We start from the raw sequence: 21,035 nt of genomic DNA, 5'->3' as shown, positions 1-21,035 counted from the left end.
CGCCCTTACACGCTATGGCGTTATGCAGGTGCACCATGCCAAGGTACTGAAGGACCTGCACGAGGGTGGTCACGATCCAGAAATTCTGAAAGAACTCCGAACCGCAACTGACCTCACGCTCAGTCCGACGAAGGTCACCGCGCGTTCTCTGGGTCATGCGATGTCCATGCTAGTGGTCCAGGGAACGCCATCTCTGGCTGAGTCTGGTTGAAATGAGGGACGCTGACAAAGATCGGTTCCTTAATGCCCCTGTGTCCGAGACCAGCCTCTTCGGCGATGCGGTCGAGAACCTGGCCCAGCAGTTCTGAGCTGCATGGGAGCAGACTGAGGCAGTCCAACCTTCTGCCTGTCGGGCAGCTGCTGCCTCCACCCATTCGCTGGCTCTGCAGCGCCCCAGCCTGCTTGTCGCCAAGGGTGGACCCCTGCATCCACCCCCGCTCCCACGCCGCATTTGCTGCAGCCTCCAGCAAGTGCCGCCATAGAGCTGGGCGTAGGCAGGCCGCCCCACCCGTCCTGGCCCCTGTCAAACCTGGCGGTGAGCAGAAGAGCAAGAGGCCCCAGGACAGGTGACCCAGAGAGAGGTAGCTGTTTTCTGGGGGATGGTGAAAGCACCTCTTCCTCCCCTGGAGGAGGGCCGGGTGGAGAATCTGGAAATCTCGACAAGAGAGCGGTTTTCTCTATCTCTGGGTCCCAGGAGGGCATGGAGATTTGCGGACAGCCAAGCACCGGACCTCACTCATCCTCCTCCTTCGCCAGATGGCAGCAGTGGGTGGTTCGAGTGCGTCAACGATGACCCTACTCACGCACCCTCTACCAACTTGTGGAACCAGGTGAGCCTTGCACCCCACACTCACACCCCTCTCCAGTCTGCTCACAAGCCTCCCGAGTTGGGTCCCTGTGTTCCACCTCGCTGCCCCACTGTGGGTACGGCTGTGGTTCTGTTGGTCCCGCTTGTATGGTTTCTAAGCGCCTGGTCAGCGCTACCCAGCCCGTCTCGCTGGCTTCTGCGGACCATCAGCCTCGGCTATGCGATTCAGTTCGCCCGGCATCCCCCCAAGTTCAGCGGTATCTGTTTCACTACAGTGAAAGCGTCCGATGCCCCTGTTCTGAGGGTAGAGATCGCAGTCCTATTGGCAAAGGACGCGATAGAGCTGGTCCCTCCAGCTGATATAGAAGACAGGGTTTTACAGCCCTTACTTCATTGTACCCAAGAAAGGCAGTGGGTTACGACCAATCTTGGATCTGCGAGTTTTGAACTGGGCCCTTCAATGGCTACCGTTCAAGATGTTGACGCAGAAACGCATCTTCGGGTGCATCCGTCCCCGAGATTGGTTTGCAGCGATCGACCTGAAGGATGCGTACTTTCATGTATCGATCCTTCCGTGCCACAGACCTTTTCTGGAGTTTGTGCTTGAAGGAAGAGCATATCAGTACAAGGTCCAGCCCTTTTGGCTGTCCCTGCCTCCCTATGTCTTCATGAAAGTCGCAGAGATGGCTCTTGTTCCCCTCAGAGAGCAGGGTGTTCGCATTCTCAACTATCTAGACGATTGGCTGATACTAGCACAATCTTGGGATAAGTTGTGCGAGCACAGGGACCTGGTGCTCCGGCACCTCAGCCTGTTGGGCTTTCGGGTCAACTGGGGAAAGAGCAAACTCTCGCTGACGCAGAGGATCTCTTTTCTCAGTATGGAGTTGGATTCTGTCGAATAGACAGCACGCCTCACAGAGGAACTTGCGTGGTCGGTGCTAGCCTGCTTGAATATGTTCAAGGGCAGGACAGCGGTCCCACTGAAACTTTTTCAGAGGCTCCTGGGGCATATGGCGGCTGCAGCAGCACTTACACTGCTCGGCCTGTTACATATGAGACCGCTCCAGCACTGGCCTTATGGCCAAGTCCCGAGGTGGGCGTGGAAGCGCGGCACTCACCGGGTCCAAGTTACACCGGCCTGTCACCAAACCCTCACCCCGTGGTCAGATCTTGCGTTTCTCTGGGCAGGGGTGCCCCTAGAGCAGATCTCCGGGCATGCTGTGGTTTACAGGGATGCCTCCACCACTGGCTGGGGGGCCACGCACAACGGGCATGTAGTCTCAGGGGTTTGGACGGGCCCACAGCTGCAGTGGCACATCAATTGCCTAGAGTTGTTAGCAGTGCGCCTTGCCTTGAACCGTCTCAAATGATGGCATGCATGAGGCAAGCATGTGCTGGTCCAAATGGACAATACAGCGACCATTGCGTACATCAACTGACAAGGTGGTCTGAAGTGGAACCTGTTCGTCGAGTGGTGTTCTTCTCGCCGAGAGGACCCCCGAAGATGCCCGATTGTGGTCGTGCTTTCCTTTCTGCAGCAAGGGCTGGAGTGAAGGCTGTCTCCCTCCACCCTCAAAGTCCAGGTTGCTGCTATTGCTGCATACCATGACCCGGTGAATGGGAAGTCTTTAGGTAAGCATCACCTCGTCATCAGGTTTCTTAGAGGGGCCAGGAGGTTAAATCATTCCCGGCCCCTCTCTGTACCCTATTGGGACTTGACTCTAGTGCTAAAATCACTACAGCAGGGCCCATTCGAGCCTTTGCATTCAGCTGAGCTAAAGTCTTTTTCATTGAAAACTCTGCTCCTGCTTGCACTGGCCTCCATCAAGAGGGTAGGGGACCTGCACCCATTTTCGGTCGACGATTCATGCCTAGAGTTTGGATCGGCTGACTCCCAGGTAATCCTGAGGCCCTGGCCCGTCTATGTGCCCAAGGTTCCCACTACACCCTTCAAAGACCATGTGGTGAACCTGCAAGCGTTGCCCCTGGAGGAGGCAGACCCAGCCCTGACTTTGCTCTGTCCCATCCGAGCACTGAGATGCTACATAGACCGGACACAAAGCTTCAGGACCTCAGACCAGCTCTTTGTCTGTTACGGAGGCTGGCAGAAGGGGAATGCTGTGTCTAAGAAAAGGATGGCCCACTGGATTGTGGATGCCATAACCCTGGCTTATCAGGCACAGGGTGTGCCCTGCCTGTTCAGGTTGCGAGCTCACTCAACTAGAAGTGTTGCATCCTCCTGGGCGCTGGCTCGTGGTGCCTTGCTGACAGATATTTGTAGAGCTGTGGGCTGGGCGACCCTTAACACGTTTGCTAGGTTCTATAGCCTTTGTGTAGAGCCGGTATCCTCCTGTGTTCTCACCTCAAATGGGTAGTGGCACCGAGAGGCCCCGGTTAGTGTCGGCTTGCTAAAACTGCTCCAGAGTGTCCATAGTGTAGACCCTGTTGAGATCCTCCATCACCCTTGGCAGCTGGACGTGGCGGAACGTCCGGCGCCAGGGCCTTCATGATGAATCCGTGAGAACCGTGGAAGGCTGGGTTCCATATTGATACCTAAGCGGTACTCTTATGCGTATAGTCCACGGTATAGCCTTAGAGCCCATGTTTCCCCGGCAGATTTCTGCCTTCCCAAGAGGGTTTGAATCACCACAAATTTCTCCATATACACCTAAACGGATGCTATATGTGCATTTGCTTCTGAAAATTCCTTCGGGAAGGATGGGGCTTCTGCAGCGTCCCTGTTCCAAGCGGAACGGGTACGTTTTCCCAGTGTTATCCAATCTCACCCAGTGACTTGTTCCGAGCCCCGGCCTACACCTAATAGGGGCGCAGGTGGCTCGCACAGGGCACTGGAAGGGGCAGCACCCATGGCGCTTTGGTAGGGATCTCCGGCTCGGCTCCTCAGCGAAAATCTAGTATGCATTGCACCTGCTGCCTTATTATACTCACACTGTGATCAGCGGCAGCTGGATGCAATAATTGCGTGCCAATGTGCCTTGGCTCGTTTAGTTTACACTCGAAGTAGATTGGTCTATCGAAGCGATATCCCGATTAGTCGGTCACCGACGTGACGTCTCCGTTCCCTCCTTCAGGGAACGAGGGTTACCATACATAACCGAGACGTTTTTAAGTTGAAGTTGGTGAAATGTGTTACAGTGTAATCATGGTTGTATAGAATGGTTAAAAAGGCTTTTAAAGATCTGTCTAGTGAACACCGTGTATAAGAAGGTAAATCTACTGCAGACATGTAAATACATTTCCTGAATTGGTGTTAAGTTAAAGTTCTACTGGAAACAAATATCTTTAAATTTATTTGGCTTGTCGATTAAAAACTGAAATCCAATCTCTGTCTGTGTGTCTTTATCTATCTGTTTCATTATCAGCGAGGATTTCAATGTGACCCCCTTCTTTCCATCTTACGTCATTTCTGGGAAAAATTACACTGGAGCCATTCAAATCTGTGGAGACAGGGCTTCCTTGAGGAAATCATCTTCACCATGCTTTGAAGGCCTGAAGAAGACTGAAAAAACAAACAAAACTTGGACTTAGGCTATAATTTTTTTTTTTTTGGATGATACTGAGGCACATCAGCTAGTCCATGGAGATTTTGTCTGTAACCAACAGCTTTAATTGTCACAATCTAATAAATCATTATCTTAGGAATAAATCTTAAGGAATAAATAATAAACATTGCGTATACTGTATGTGCCACATAGAGCATGGTGTGTTGCTTTAATACAGCTTTCTTTGAGATGTTTTAATTTTCTTTTTGATTCAGGCCATCTCAAACTGGCTGGAGTCCTGTATGTATGTCTCTGCTAGAGACATGTCTTTAGATCAGGGGTAGGCAACATCAGTCCTGAAAAAACCTCACCTGCCTGTAGCCTTAGTCATCCTAAAGACATTGATTAGATTGCTCAGGTGTGTTTGATTAGGGTTGAAGTGAAACTCTGCAAGACAACGGCACTCCAGGACCGACGTTGCCTATCCCTGCTTTGGATTGTAGGTAATAAGTATGTGAGAAGCAAATATACTCAGGCTTAATACTCGCTGTGAATGTAGGGTTGGCAGAGAGCTCAGGATTAGGGTTGGGAAGAGTGCAGTTGCTGAGCTGTACTGAGTTTGGCCATCCAGAGCATCTCTCCGTTCCCATCAATTGTCTCTTTTTCTGTTGACTCTCACAACTCTTACAAGTGCACAATGCTCATATTTATGAGAATGATTGCCTTCTTGTAGCATGCCCAGATTTTTTCTCTTTTGAGCAAGAGTTTGCTCTTCTTTCTTTCTTTTTTACCCGACCCATTAATGTCTAATTTTGGTTTTCAGCTTACAACAAGATTGTGTGCATTTTTGAAATGCTTCACAAAGGTCTTTTATTAGAGGTAATATGCAAGCAGTCACACTTTCATGTGTAACGAGTGTCAGTACAGTTACTCCTGGCAGGTGTAACAGATGCATTACAAAGCATTCAACATGCCCTTCTCAGAACAATGGGCTTTATTTCCCCCAAGTCTCTTAGACAAACATTGGTCAAGTTTCCCTTGACTGAGCAGCCATTGGAAAAAAAGACTCGTCATTTTACAGGAATGAGAACCATTGTAACTACTTGAGGATCGATGTGATGTGCATGAGCAGTTGTAAAGAAGAATCTCAGCGACGGAGTGAACATCATTATCTGAGTACTGATTTTGTTTTACTCCTCTGCTCTCATTAAAAAGTGAAGTTCTCTTAAAGTCCATGCAAATGTCTGGCAAGACAGTGAAATTCCTCTTGGACGAGAGAGTGGGAAAGCGGGTCTCTTGCTCTCCCTGTCTCTCCTGTTCTCTCTCGTCCTTCTCCTCCCTCCCCTCTCTCCTGTCTTTCCTCCCTGCATGTCTCTTTCTATTTCTCTCTCTCTCTCTCTCTCACTCTCTTTCTTTCTCTGGCAGCACTCAGCTTTTTTGGCAGGAGTGACCAGAATAAAAACAGCAACACCAGACATAGAAGAGAAAAAAGTGCAATGATCCATCGAACCAAAGGCTTTGCCCTTTCCTAATTACGTCGTGTCCAGTATCATTTTCTTTTTTTCCTCCCCCTCTTCATTTTTTTTGAGACATTTTTGAAGTGGTAATTAGCTCTTGGAGAATAAAACCAGCTGATTCGGGGAGGGCCAGTGCATTTTGGGACGAGATGGCTAACAGGAGGGTTGCGTTGCTCCTTCTCGGATTCATCCTCATCATACAGCTGAGTCCTTCACTCCAAGGAGGTAGGTGTGCACTTTGATGGCTCGTATGATCCGGAGATCCTGAGAAGCATTACTGGTGTAGAAGGGACACTGTGGGTTTCCCAAGTACTTTTTTTCTGCACATTTTGTAAAAAATTGAAGTGTGCGCTGTGCAGAAAGTGAAGCTGGAGGACTTGTGCAATCGAAGGGCGCTGCAGGTGGTCATGTTTTACTACTGAATGTAGTTGTGCATTTTCACTGGAGGTTTTAGGATAGTAATAATATGCAGGCAGACATACATTCAGTGTAATGAGTTTCATTACATTTACCTGTGACTGGCATGCTGACATGACACAGACGATTACAAAGCAATATTATACAAGCCCTACAATGCATAACTCAAAAAAAAATTTTTTTTTTTTTTAAATTTAAAAAAATCTATAGGATTTCAGAGGCATCCCTCAGATCTTGAGCATTACCATCATGCATGTTTACTGAGGAATCTGGTCCACATTAATGGGAAATAATCAGTGTGGGTACATTCACATGATCCACATTTGAGTATGTTCTGCTTTTGCCTAACAACATCCAGGTCATTTTCAAACCAAACAAAGGATGTTTTATTGCTGAGAAGAGTAAATTATGATATGATACAACCTGTTCTTTAGTTAGCTTAAAATGTCTAGTAAGTCACAGGATTCCCATATTAAACTTTTGTGGTTCATATACATTCACTTCATATACTTTTGTGGTTAATATGCATTCAAATGCTTGTTTAGGTGAGTTACACCATCAAGTTAAACTGCAGCGTCCAGTCTTTTGCAATCCAATTTAAAGAATTCAAGCTTGCAAAAACTGTAGTATGATCCAGCAAATGCGGACTGCAGAGATTTTACAACTAAATATCATGCACGTTAACTCAGCTACAGATGTTAGTTTAAGTTCTCCGCAGTCTCTTGCCAGAGTGCTCGACTGGGAATATGAATGTGGAGAGAGCTGTTTCTCTTGAAGGCCATTCCCCTCGATCGTAGAGTGCTTTGCTTAGCTGATGGGGAGGGTTGTGATGAGTTTGTTAATCGAAAACACAGCTCATGCATACTGAACTTCTGAAGACTACAGATGGACTCTTTCTGTCAGTTTGTGTAGATTTGACAAATAAAAAACCTTCCCAGTGGACATCAATGTCCAGTGAGCCTTGCAAGTGCCCATTAGGTCGCTGTCTTTGGTTGCACTCTGCTCAGAACCTGGCTTTTGCAAGTACCAAGGCAAACTGTGGTATGGAAGACGGAGAAGTCAAAAAATCTCCAACTCATTTTTTGGCCCCATCATTAAATTGGCAGTTGTTTTGATGTTCTTGGATGTGCGTTTTGTGCAATGTTTAGTCGTGATTGGAAAGGATGTGGGGGTCTGTTCCCAGTTTCCAAACAAAGCCAGAGTATTTCACAATGATTTATTTATTTTCACAAAAAAACTTTCTTCGGCACTTGCTGATGTATGTGTTTCCAAACTGCTCCTAAAAGAGAGCTCTCTCCGCACCGTCTCACTAATGCTGAATGAATTTATTACGGAGAAATACTGCTCTTGTTGCCTGTGAGGACTTGCAATTGTGTTATGTTTTCCATAAACGCCATCAGGCCCGCATCTTAATATCAGCAGTCTGCTATGTTCATTTTAATAATTGTATTTGAGGCCATAAAACAGCTCAGCTATTTCCTCCATACATCTCAAGCTCCATGACAAATTGGTGGTCTGTTCGAGTCAGGCCTGTCTGTAGGGCACCTGTGATATTTGCGTGCCGAAAGTGAAAACTATCAAGGCCGTGAATGGGGAAAGTGTTTCTAAAATGACATTCCACCCTCTCGGCATGCATTTATCAATTCGTCACCAAAGCCAACGCTAAGCAAAAGGTAACGCTGTTTGTAGGACAGAGCGTATACATACATTCAGTCAGACGAACTGACACAAAAGAGTCTAGAGTCATCTACCATTACCCCATAGAGAGATTTTTTTTTCTTTCTTTTTTTTCAGTGCTGTGCACAATAAACACATTGCTTTCTGGGTGCGTTGTTATCAAATGATCTCTGTACTGGATCGTTACCAAAATGTTCATCTGAATTTCAAAGTTCAGAGCCTGTGAGTCTGTTTGGACAGCTCTCACAGGTGGAATGTTTCTCTAATGGTGTGAGTGAGTTATGGGGCAGGTGGGAATTTGAGGACCTTGGGAAGTTACTATATGTCACCAGACACGTTGCTGTTACTGTGATGGTTTAAGCAAAGCCTAAATGTCTCTCTGCTTCCATTCCTGCTAAATGGTGATAGTTCTGACACATGGAACAGCCTCTGTCAGAGCTGAAGGAATGTCATTTTGGAGCCAAAAGGCTCACATCATGCACTACTTTGACCCCTTGAAAGCGTCATTTAAGGGCACAAGAGCACCCACTGTGAGACTTCATGTTAAACCATATAGTGTTACAAAGTATGCATTAAATGTTGTTGTTGAGTAATGATCTTGTGGGATCCCAAAGTTGTTTGCTTTATTGGAGCTGGCATTACGTCTAGTGTATCTAAACTGTTAATCGATTGTGTAAGCATACCTTAGCAGTTGGCAGTCACATCATACACAATGGAAAGCCCACGGTGGAAGTACCAATTACCACATATCAGCTTTCACTCTCACTCTCCAATACCCTCCTGTGGTAATTTATCACTCAGAAGTCTGTCATACATGTACTGTACAGTAAGTGTATGACAGCCAATCATTTTGTGCACAGTATCGGGTAACGGTGCCCTTCAAATACCATTGTTGTTCGGCTATTAGCACAGATGCTTCCAGTATGGCACTGCATGGCAGATGGGCCCCAAGTCTCACTCCTGCAGCCAAAATAATTAGACTGTTTTATGACAACCGCTATTAATGACATGCGGGCTATGAGAGGAGGGCCAGATGAAAGGAAAGAAAAGCAAGGCCTCCTTCTGGTCTTGTAAGAATTAAGAAGCCCCCCTTTCGCACACAAAAGCTTGAAATAAGGAGGGCACATTTTAAAAGGCACAACTTGGCCTAAGTCTCTGGCTCAGAACATCAGAGGAGTTCAATCCATTAGGTCTCCTCCTCATTGACACTCAGCTGGCTCTGCTTGAAGGTGTATGAAATCACCTCCAGATCAGATGGCACACCTCCGCTGTCAGATGGGATTATGATAAATTGCCCACCCTCCCCCTCCACGAATTCCCAATCTGATTAGCGACTCCTCCAGAGGTATTTTAAGGCAAATGTGTGCTGGGAGCGCCTCTCTGGACTCCATCCTGGAGATCTTGTTTTTCAGAGCTGGCTGTACTCGCCTAAAGGGAATTAATGCCTCGTGGTATGTCTAGTGGTGTGTTGATTGATTTGAACGGAGCGTTTGCTATGCTGTCCGCTGACTGGAGATGCTAACACAGTAATGCCTGTGATAGACAATGCATATGATGCTTTTCATGCACTAAGGCCGGTTTATGTGCTGGTCTAGCTGGTGGCACCAGAGCCATGATTTCCACCAGCAAAACTGTACTTGGGGACATCAGCATCTAATGCATATGTTGGAGACCAGCTATTTAGTGAGATTTTTAAGGATAACAGATAAGGCTGGGTTAATAAATCGATGCATCATGAATCAAGAAATTATATAACTTCTGAGATTTTACAAATGCATCACGATTCTTTCTCGATTGGATTCTGAGGTTAGTTTTGAACAGCAGATGGCGCTGCGTGCTTTTGAAACAGCCATACTCTGCTTGTTTTCAAATCCTTACACACACTTGAACCTAAAACAATCATTCATAAAATTAGAAAAGTTTGAAGCAAATTACAAGGGGCTGTGTTTACATTAATCCGGTGTCATAAAAGCATTCTGAGCCGAGGTGACATTACGGACTCAGCCAAATGCACAAGCGCTCTTCTTCATGAGCATTTGAGTGTCCAGATAAAAACTAGATTAGAGTGCCATCTGCTGTTAAAGAGAGAACCATGATGCATTCGGAAGATCTCAGAATCGATTTATCATCGCAGTCCTAGTAACAGATGCACACCGCAGAAAGTAGCAGAGCAGGTCTGAACAAAACCATAGTTCAACATATGAATCTTTCCCATCCCATCTGAACCTCTGGTTCTGGTAGCCTGAAATACCTCCCATGTTTCCTGCTCTCCAGTTAGCTATCCAGAATATGTACTTGTTGACTGATGTGATACTCTCTAAGTGGCCTTGCATAGAGAGAATAGCACAGGCCTGCAGAGAGAAGGCCTCTGTAGAGAGTTTTATCATGACCTCAGCTCTCAACGCCACACTCTGTTGGGCTCCTGCAGTGTTGGCAGTGGCTCTGTAAGAATGCTACCAAAGATAAGCGGCTTCATTTAGCTACATGAGTTTATACCGCCCCCTCATTCACAGTCTGAGGCCGCTAAAAGATCTGACAGTTTATCTCCCGTATCTTTGGCATTTTGAAACACAGCTCACTTGCCACGCACTCATATAACCAGCAGTCGCCGGCCCATCACAGGATGGCATTGCTGGGATATCACCTGATATTAAGGCCGGTCTGCTTAATGCAAGCTGTTGTGGACCGTATGTAAGGTGAGTTTCAATTTAAAATCAGGCTCTTTAGAGTGCTCTTGAGTTTGGACCAGTCTTATTTAGGTTTTGTTTACACATATGGATGGGTGGCTTATCTCTGTTCATAGTGGTGTTAACAGCAATTCAAGCGGGTTAATGACAGCTTCAATGGTCTTATTTACAATAAAAGCAATTTTGTCTGATAAAGCTGTTCACAGCAATTATGTCCTAAAACTGTACAGAACCAATACTCGATGTTACAGCACATTAGAATGTTATTTGCTCTATAACCACAAATTCCAGTGAGGCTAAATGTCAAAGTGAGAGTCCTGTCTACTTCCACTGAGAGAAGACGGAGCCAAAATTTAAACAAAGACCTGCACTTAAACCAGCCCGGATAGCTGTCATACCAGCCGATGTTGGGAGAGGACATGGACAGGGTTTCTGAATGGAATGTGCTTGGTCATGGGCTTAGGGCTTGATCTGATATCTGCTCTTCATTCAGTCATAATGCAAAAGGCCACAGGGTGAGCCTGGAAGATAATTAAGGTGGCCTATCCTTTTTTTTTTTTTTAATTGCTAATTGTAAACAGCAGGGGACAACCAGCAACCAAAGGCACATCCACCATAAATAATAATAATAATAATGATTACTTTAAGAACAACAAAAGCAGCAATAAAACAATGACACACACAAGGAGCAGGAATCGAGACAAAAAAGCACATAAAGGCATCAAAGAAGAATATAATATTTTGCTTCTATTTTGTTTTGTTTTTTTAAATACTTGAAGCTCTGAGACATTTTCACAAACTCAAAAAGAAATATAGTAAAGGAGGGCATACATTTTATTTTTCATTTGCATGTATGAATATGATATTTAGCCAGCAATAAAACAAAGTTGACAACATCCGTGAAATGAGAATTCACAATAAATCACACTTGTGTGTTTTCAGACACAGCATATGTTCTAATTACATTAAACCAGAACTGTGTTAAAACTAAATAGTTTGGGTTTTAGGGAACAGTATAACGTAATATTTCTTAAGACTTGATGCAAAGTCTCCAGAAATGGTTCATTAAATATGTTCTTGTATGACACATTTACAAGTTTTTTGCATAAACAGCATCCTCTCTTTCACCATTCCTCATTATTATGATTATGATTTTGGTTGGAAACATTGGAGCAATCAGCTCACCCTTTACTTAGCTATGGAACCTGTGGTGTTTCTGTTCCAAATGAAATCTGTAAAGCATGTCTAATGGCAAATCCATTCCTATTACAGCAAACCAACCAACGTGTGCTTCTGTCGCTTCATCAAGATCGCTGTAATGCACAGGGCATTTCATAGCCCACTGCTAATGCTGTTTACAAAATTCAGGCCTTTCTAATATTGCTGGATGAGATCTTTCTGGAGAAGGCTTGTGCTGATATATGGAAAAAGAAAAGGGAGCGCTTATCTCTGTCTGTATCGTTTACCTTCTCAGCCAAGGGAGAATAGAGGCAAATCATCTTTAATTTTCAAGCGACTTGAAGAATGTAGGACAGTCTGTGCATCATATGTTTATTTGCCTTAGCATTCCTCAAAGTTAACGCTGTCTCTGCACTGCAGCTCGGCTCGTGTCCAGGAGAAGAAAAGCAGGGAAGGGTGTTTCCCATCACAGAGATTTACTTTTCTAATTCTCAGGCTCACATCTTTCAGCCGTTCATCATCCTCCTTTTTATTTTCTTCAAGATAGGAATCTAGTGTCAAGATGTGACAGAATGTAGGTTTACCTACCACATGCTCAGCAAAGTGTGCAGTCCCTGAGTTCAAAATTGTTAATGTATATGAAAATAAAGCTACACAATTAGTACATTTAATGATTCACAAAATAATAATAATAATAAAAAAAAATCCTCAAGACGTCAGGCTCACATGCTCATTTACGGGGCTTGCAGGTTATACTGTATGTACTTACACGATCAATCAAAATCATTTGAATTTTTTATTTTATTTTTACTGTTCAATTGTAGTGATTGTTCATAGTGATTTCTGCATGCAATCTAGACAGAGAAGTTCAAAAATAAGTGTTTATTTGTGTCACTTTGAAATTTTCATGCTTCTGTCTGCTATGACTTTATGTTCAAATCTGTTTTTTGTTTCAGTATTTAATCAGTTAATCAGTTTAATCAGTTAGTCACGTCAAAGCTCTTTTAGATTCCAGATTTGATACAGTATCACATTTAAATAAAGGAATTAGTAAATAAGTAAAGGTGCATGATTTCACATGTCCGCATGATTTATTGCATGCACAATTGCAACGATGTTGCAAAAGTCCTAACTACTCTTTCATAACTACTCCTTTAATTGGCCTTACAGTTTTCTTTTAAGACTTAAGAAAGTATTAATCCATAGAAGAAAATTTTTCATCAACAAACTAATATGTTCCAAACAACGCTGTAAGCTGAAACTGTCAATCATTTGCAATGGAGCGAGGTGCTCTGAGTCATGCGTTCATTAATGTGTTAATTAGCCGTGACCTGGATGGGAATCAAGTCGTCCCACATAGAGAATGTGTAAATTTAATACAAGTCATTTATTTGCCAAACAAGTCACCAAAACAGCCTTAATGATTCCCAGTGCGTCAATTAAACCACCATTCAATGATTTATTACATTTATTCATTTATAACCTTATAAATTACGTTACTGATATAATTTAGATGTCCCAAAATTCATAGAGATTCCTTAATAAATTGGTGCCTTTATGAAGGGCCTTAATGAAAAGGCAAAATAGCAGTCACACTGGACTATAACTGCAGTCGTAAATATCACGCTTTCTATAAACACAAAACTGTCCTGATGCCAACTTCTAGATCTACTGGCAGCTCGGATTTGTACAAGCATTCATAATAGCTTTTTTGTTCAACTGCACGAAAACATTGAATGCAATAAGTAGGGCTAAAGTCATTAACTATTGGACGAAAGCAAAGCATGACTGACTAAATATTAGGAGCTACTGGACTGATTTCAGCACTTGACAAAGTGGAAAATATGAGCTGTGTTTGTCTACATCTTCAGTTAATCAACAAAAGGTACATTTAAACAGCGTACTTAAAGCATATTTGCGTTTGATCATGTGGTGATCCTGGTTTCCTCTGAGAGAGGTTCAGATGAGGCTGTACCGCAGCGGCGGCTCTAAAGGTCACTGAGGACGGCCGACTCGCTGTAGACACTAGCAGCTTGTTGCAGTCAGGTATCTGAGAACAACTCTGCTCTCACCACTCCAACAGAGACAGGAAATCCTCTCTTTGATGCTGATACGAGGCTGTGACATGGTTACCGTGGTGATCGGTCACTTCCTGTCCAGAGTGTGTTCAGAGGGTGGAGCTTCTCTCTGCACTCACCAATCAGCCAGTGGTTATGTTTTCAGTGCAGATCAGTATCACGCCATCCGTTCGCTCAGATGTTCCACCGCACTCAAACACGGCCCATTGTCTAACACGCATCAACACTTTCCCTCTTGAATATCTGACGTGTGTGTGCTTCAGTTACATTAGACACTAATTCTACAGATAACTTTACCTGACTTAAAACAGCAACATTTTCACAGTAAAGTGAATTAAATAAGAGCAACAGAAACACACCACTGGATTTTATATGCCCACATTATCACAGACTACTGTATAAATAAAGTATCGTTAAACATTCAGTAACAGCATACTAAGTTTCTTTTTTTTTCTTTTTTTATTGTAATAAAGAAAATTTCCTTGATCCCTAAATGTTATTTTATTTAAATTAGAATGAAAAATGCAATAATTTACCATCCATTTCTTTTGAGTCATTTTAAGGAAACAATTTCTATACAGTATTTTCTATAAACAACATATACAGTAGCAATCATTGAAAATCTCCAATATTTATTTGCTATCCCCAAAGACCTAGCTGATTTCTTACCAGCACAGTAAGTTCATACAGTATAACATGAAAGGATCATATTCATTTCTTGTGATATCTTGCATTTTGCATTTGCCTCTATGAATATTAATGTTTTTAAGGCAGACAGCTGATTGCAGATGTCACATTGGCTGATGTTAGCATTTAAAATGATTTTCTTTTGCATGTCACACTATTAATAGTGAAGTCTTCCCCATAATGTGATAAAGTTCAGTTCACTGTTACTGATATCAGCAGTAAGTCATAAAGACACATGCAGCACACAAATTGTACCATTTCCTGCAAGATTCTTTCAGACCACTTTGAAGGTAAATGAAAACCCAGCTTGTAAGCTGAATTTATTTTTTTATTAATTTTTTTTTTTTCCAACAGCAAAAGTGTAGCCTGCCTCAGACTAAACATTTTTGTCCCCCCAATCATGTTTTGAGGCTGTGCGATAATGTTCTGTCCTTGCAAAGCGTGTGAAGGTTTTGGCAAGATGACAGTATATTTAAACTTTCCACTAGCTTATTACTTCACTGCCTCATCTGCAAGTCAATGCCAGGGCATTTCACAGCTTGCTCTTGTAGTTTCAATCTCTGATCTGCCGACTGTGAGTGATTCTTCCCATGTGTGGCTTTCTCTTTCACATGACAACACTGGCCTTGAGTGGCTTTTTTTTTTTTGTAGGCCACAAAATAATAATAATAATGAAAATAAAGCATGTATAATCCTTTACTGAATAATGACAGGGTATTCGTGCAACTCCATAATAAAAGCTATGTTTTCTGCATTGCTGCTAATAAACACCAAAGAAGCTGGGACATATGGATTTGATTAAATGGCCTTCGAGGAACATGCAAAAACTATTAAAATCTTTGTCCTTGGAGGGTCTGTTCAATTTCAGATACCAATTTTGTGATGCAAACCGGATCTGGCTTCGAAATGTAACTTCATAATTGATGCCTGGGCTAACAAGACCTCCTGGGAGACTGTTAGCAGTCGTAAAGCATTGGGCCCACCGGCCCACCCATCGTGAGCCTTTTCCGGGCCCATGTACAGCAGCCCACTACATGAGACCAACCTTTGCTTACTGCATCGCTAATGCTTTTGTACTAACATACCATGGTACTCAATAATTACCATATTGGTCTATCATGGCATGATATGTCAAAGAATACATGCAATTACCGTAGTGCCTTTCCAAAACAAACAAACAGTCATGACATCACAAAATTGATATCTTTTGTTATTAATATTTCAATAAATATAATAAATAACAATAAACACAAACTCATTCGTGTATTCGTGTATTTGCAGGTAAAGTCTGTATTTGTTTTTGTCAGGGATGCAGTTCCATCATGAACCTCTAGGGGTTTGTGATTTTTCATGTACGAAGCACTTGGTTTGTACACATTTGGAATACTTCCGATTAAAACAAAGGACAAAGCTTTCAGGGAAAAAAGCACTTTCCACAAGCAGTTAACCAGCTTGCATGCACTCTGTTTTTCTCTCAGCATTTCTCCTCTTATCTAGCTTGCTTTCTAATCTAATTGTCTAATGATCCTGGCATTGCGTACACATTGTTGGTTCTTTGATGAATTGCTTCGTTCCTCTTTTGTAAGTGGCTTTGGATAAGTGCATCTGCTTAATGCATGAATGTAAAATAGCATTCTTTTAGCTGGTTTATAAGGCTTGTGCTACAATTATATCCACTATTATCCTCTGTAGCAGCACAAGGATGACAAAGCATTGGTTTCACACATATCGCCACCCATTCTGTTGTATTAGTGCTTTAAAGCATCCTGTTTTGTCAGGGAAGAAAAAAATGGAGAAAAAATGAAAATGACTTCACTTGAAGGCTGTGTGCGATTCCTGAACTCGTGAGGAGTGACTGACATCAGCTAGATGTCCAGAGAAATGCCTTTCAAGGCCTTCAGCGATTTCCTCAGAGATGCAGCTTTTGTCTGAATTCTTCTCTTTGCGTGTCTGTTGACATGAAAGACATCCTGACGATGTGTGTTTTTCTGTTTCAGGGGTGTATGTGCCACCGGGTTCAGCTGGAGCAGGACCAGGAGGTGCTGGATTGCTACCAGGTGCTGGATTTTACCCAGGTATAACCAATAACAGCCATGAGCCGCTCACCGCTTTCATTTATACCAAATGAAGAAATGACACTGGCCATGACAGCTGATTTCAATCTGAGCTCAGAATGGATTTCACATACAACAATCTGATACTACACACGTTATGCACACTTTAAAATTAATATCTTGTTTACTGGCTACTATGAGTCTCAAATAAAACTCTTGAAAGTCTTCCAAAGACTAGATGCATTTCACACGCTTTGTGGTGTCTGAGAGTAAAGCTGAACCATCTTCATCTTACACTTGACAAGATGTGAACTCATCTGCACTGATAGCGCTCTAACTTTACTTGTTTTAACAGGCGCTGGGGTGTCCCAATACAAAGCAGCAAAAGCAGCAGGTAAGATCATTTTGTTTTGACCATAAACACTCTAGAAGTGCAAATATTCAATAGCTTTTTATCTCAAGTCCAATCTAGCTTACTGCTATTATAAACCTGTTGTTCAGCAAGGATGATAACACTAGTGTCTCGTTATCCTTTCTCAAACTTGAAAGCAACAGTTAAGTTGCATGTGTTTGCAGGCAGGCTGTGTCAGTAAAAGTGAGCTGTCCTTACTTATAAAACTGCCATTAAAGGTCAAAGTCCACCTGTGTGGCAGTTGGCGAAGTCACATCTCTCCATGTGCAAATGCTGTGAGGAAGTTGATAGCATGTACTGTGTAATGTGAGCTGCTCGAGCGGACTCAGATAAAGCATGTTATAAGCATGAGACGGATGCTAATGAAGCAATCTCTTGTTCAGCAGGAGGATATGGAGGTGCTGCTGGGACTCAGACAGGAGCTTTAGGGGTTGGAGGTTATGGAGCTGGTAAGAGCTCTTCAAGGTCATCCATACAAGTACATTCATTTGCATGCATTTACTTATTTAGCAAAGCAATAAAAAGATGTCTAGCCTTCAAAAAAAAAAAAAAAAAAGAGGGGGGTTCTATGTGAATGTGTAATGTATTTCTGTGATGTGCAGCTGTATTTTCAGCATCATTACTCCAGTCTTCAGTGTCACATGATCTTCAGAAATCATTCTTATATACTGATTTGCTGCTCAAGAAACATTTCTGATTATTATCAATGTTGAAAACAGTTGTGTTGCTGAATGTTTTTCATGGAAACCGTGACATTTTATTTGTCAGGATTCACAGATGAATAGAAAGTTCAAAAACAACATTTATTTGAAATAGAAATCTTGTGTAACAATTCCTTAATAAAAAAAAAAAAAAAAAAAATGCTATCAGGAATACCAAAAATTATACATATGAATTGGAAATGGAGAGAGAGAGAAAAAAAAAATTTCATTAATTTTTTTTTTTAATACCAAAAAGCGCATTTCCCCCCTTATTAAGAGCTGGTGGAAATTCTCCTAAACCAGGTAAGCCCACTGAGGATTTTGGCAATGATTCAAATAAGAAATCTCAATAAAGCATTAGTCCCAGTGCCCAGAGTTCATCAGTAAAAGCATACTAGGATATCTGCTGTGAAATAATATTTGTGAAATATTGCCACAGTTCTCCAATTTCCAGTTTTACATCCACCGGCTCACCAGGTTTTGCCATGGAATATCCTTTTTTGGTGAAATGAGTTGGCGACCTGATCTTTTTTTATCCCAGCACCCTTGTCCACGAGCTGATTTAATCAGTGTAAACTTACATCAGCGCTACTCAAACAATGAGGCAGCAGCTCTATATGTGTTATTGGAAGACGCGCAATACAATAAGTGGAAATCTAGGCGCCTACCAAGTGCAAATGGACCCATTCTGATACTGTAATATAAATATTGTTGCTTTCTCTGTCAAACCGAGCACTATTGGTGCATTTAGCACCGTTTGGGTATAATTAAATTTCCTAAAAACAGTGCGGATTCCAGCGACATGTTTGGAAAGATAAGGAATTATACAAATGTAGCCAGGCTCGATAAACTTTGGAGCAGCTCACTGGCTCCTCTGAGAAAGACCCTTTTCACTCTGAAAGAGCTTCTCAACTCCCCGATATCAGATTTTGCAGTGGAAGTTGTCTTTTTGGCTGTGAGTGTTGGAACAAAGCAGGAGATAATAGTCTAATCTTTCGCCTATCATATTAAAGGTAAGGTAAACTCAGCAGTTCTGAGGGGAAGCAGACACGTTCAAACCCGAGGCCTCGCATCTAGCTGAACACACAACCTAGCATGAACGCAGTCCACAGATAAGACGAGTAAACGTATTTAAGATTAGATTGGCTGTAAGGCAGTGTATGAATAGGCTCGGTCCCTGCAGTTCAGTTGACCAAATTCAGAATGGCTCATGGCTGTGTGTTCCTGTATTTCATTCAGGCCGTGCACTTATCTGTGCCAGCAGAGCTCTGCAGAAAGACACGCAGATCTGCACAGTTCATTCACTGACCACCCAGCTGCACACACTCCCAGCCCCTCGTGTGTTCATTATTCAGTCATGATCCTAGCTTTAAGCGGATGACACTTCGATCTCCAGTGCTCAGATTTTGCACACGCCCAAACTAAAAAAAAAAACTACACATTCTTACTGGACCAAGGTAACTTTGGTTTAGAATGTTAAGAATCCATTATAAGTAGACAGACACATGCAGCCAGGCAACTCGAAACTATAGTTATGACTGCAGTGTTAGAATACATTTATTGATATTCGATCAGTTAGCTTGTGCCTCCAGGTGAATCTGAGAAAATTACACACCGCAAATCACGTCCATATGTAACAGAGGCCAGCGAGTAGGTGCTGTGCAGGTAAACCTCACTCCCCTGATCTCGAGAGACGCGCTAGTGGCTGCAGTCATTTAGCCTCCTTGTTAGTGCGTCCGCCTCCCATGCCGAAGACCTGGGATCGAGGCCAACTCGGAGCAAGTACGAGGTGTGGCGGTGTGGACCCGGGAGAGAGGGGTTACATATGAACAAAGCAAATGTGCATTGCAACAGTAACAATCAAAATAAATGTGTGTAGATCATTCCACGCAAAAATAATAACAAATTAGTTTGGTCATTATTATAGAAGACTATAGTGTAGAGCATGACTTGAAGCAATGTCTTGGATCTGAGGGTTTTGCATGAAGTGATAGGATTGGTGATTTATTTGATGAACACGGTCTGTGTTTATGACATCATACAACTGGATTTTTGTTTCTGGTAGGCAGTGATCTTGACCACCAACAAACAAACCACAATGACAGCAGACAAAACCCATGCTCTCTAAATCTACACGCCATAACACTGTACGCAAAGAGAAAACAACACGATCATACTAGCATAAATAATAAAGCAGTCAGTCATTGTTGTTATTTGAACGCACCCTCCAAAGAAGTGCTCTTTAAAAAAGATTGAGCTCATGCCATTGGTCCAAGGGTTGCCATAGAAACCACAGCTGGTGGCTTTGATTGGTTGTTAGGTCCATCTATCCCTTAGTTTTATAAAAAAAAAAAAAAAGCTCCCAGAATAAGGAGACTGTATACTAAACTCTTTGTGATGGTCCCCAATCTTAAATACATTTTAAGTAAAATCAAATTCTATCAAGTGTAAAATTTTAAAGGTCTAACTCACAACTGTTTATTAACTTAGAATAAGCATTCCCAGGTCCCCTATCCAGCCCTTCACAAACTAACCACTGAAAAGTTACAGGCTGAACATTACATGCATGTTTTTCAAATGTCCTATACGTCTTTGGCCCTCTAAGATGACAAACTTAATGTTAATGTACATTTAGAGACATTTACATATACATCATCAATCCCTGCACCTCTAACTAGGACGAGCAGTTTGGAGAATGAAGTTGAGAATAAAGAACCAATTCTGGTCACTTCAAATGTGTTCTAAATACTATACAAATAAAGGTTTAAATATTGAAAAAAAAAAAAAAATGATCCTGTAAAATTTACTTTATTCTGGTGGACTATCAGCATTTTCTTATATATGTTTATTACTTTTTATTTTAGCATTTAGACTTCTATTTGTGGTAAGTGCCACTGATTAAATGTTTTCCTTAAATACACTGAAAGCCACTTTGGCTTAAGCTGTTAATGTTTTTATTTCTTATTCATTAATCATATTCTTCTTCTTCTTCTTTTCTTTCATTTGATATATTTTTTTATTTTATTATTATTATTATTATTTCAGTAAAACTATACTTCATAACATAGATTATAGAATTTGTGAAAAACTGTTTGCTTCCCCTAGCCATCTGCTTTATTATAAGAAGTCATAACCATTTTATAATGTCATAGTAATTTGCTTTTAAAAGGCAAAGCAACGTATGTGTATATGATTAAAATCCCTTATAGCACAACACCATGGTTTATAGTTGTACCCAAGTCTCCTTGTACACAATACATTTTGGGATCACTTATAAACCATTTAAGACAGTGTTTGAAAAAGATCTATGCCGGC

At 42.3% G+C, this 21,035-nt stretch overlaps 1 protein-coding gene across 4 annotated transcripts in view; it reads left to right on the top strand.

The window, feature by feature from the left end:
* Positions 1–5,689: 5,689 nt before the first annotated feature.
* Positions 5,690–21,035, top strand: part of LOC122139764 (elastin-like) — a 37,657-nt gene continuing 22,311 nt past the window's right edge. Inside the window, exons 1-4 of one of the 4 annotated variants that reach the window (XM_042738935.1) lie at positions 5,690–6,053; positions 16,551–16,628; positions 16,963–17,001; positions 17,406–17,468. In XM_042738935.1, coding sequence (XP_042594869.1) covers positions 5,978–6,053; positions 16,551–16,628; positions 16,963–17,001; positions 17,406–17,468 — 256 coding nt within the window. In that variant the 5' untranslated portion in view covers positions 5,690–5,977. Of the gene's footprint in view, positions 6,054–16,550; positions 16,629–16,962; positions 17,002–17,402; positions 17,469–21,035 lie in introns of all 4 variants that reach the window. The other 3 variants (XM_042738937.1, XM_042738936.1, XM_042738934.1) reach the window with 3 other exon arrangements.

This window comes from Cyprinus carpio, chromosome B15, assembly GCF_018340385.1.
Source record: "Cyprinus carpio isolate SPL01 chromosome B15, ASM1834038v1, whole genome shotgun sequence".
NCBI lineage: Eukaryota > Metazoa > Chordata > Actinopteri > Cypriniformes > Cyprinidae > Cyprinus > Cyprinus carpio.
The sequence above is the reverse complement of the archived record's forward strand: the minus strand, read 5'-3'. Positions and strand labels throughout refer to the sequence as shown.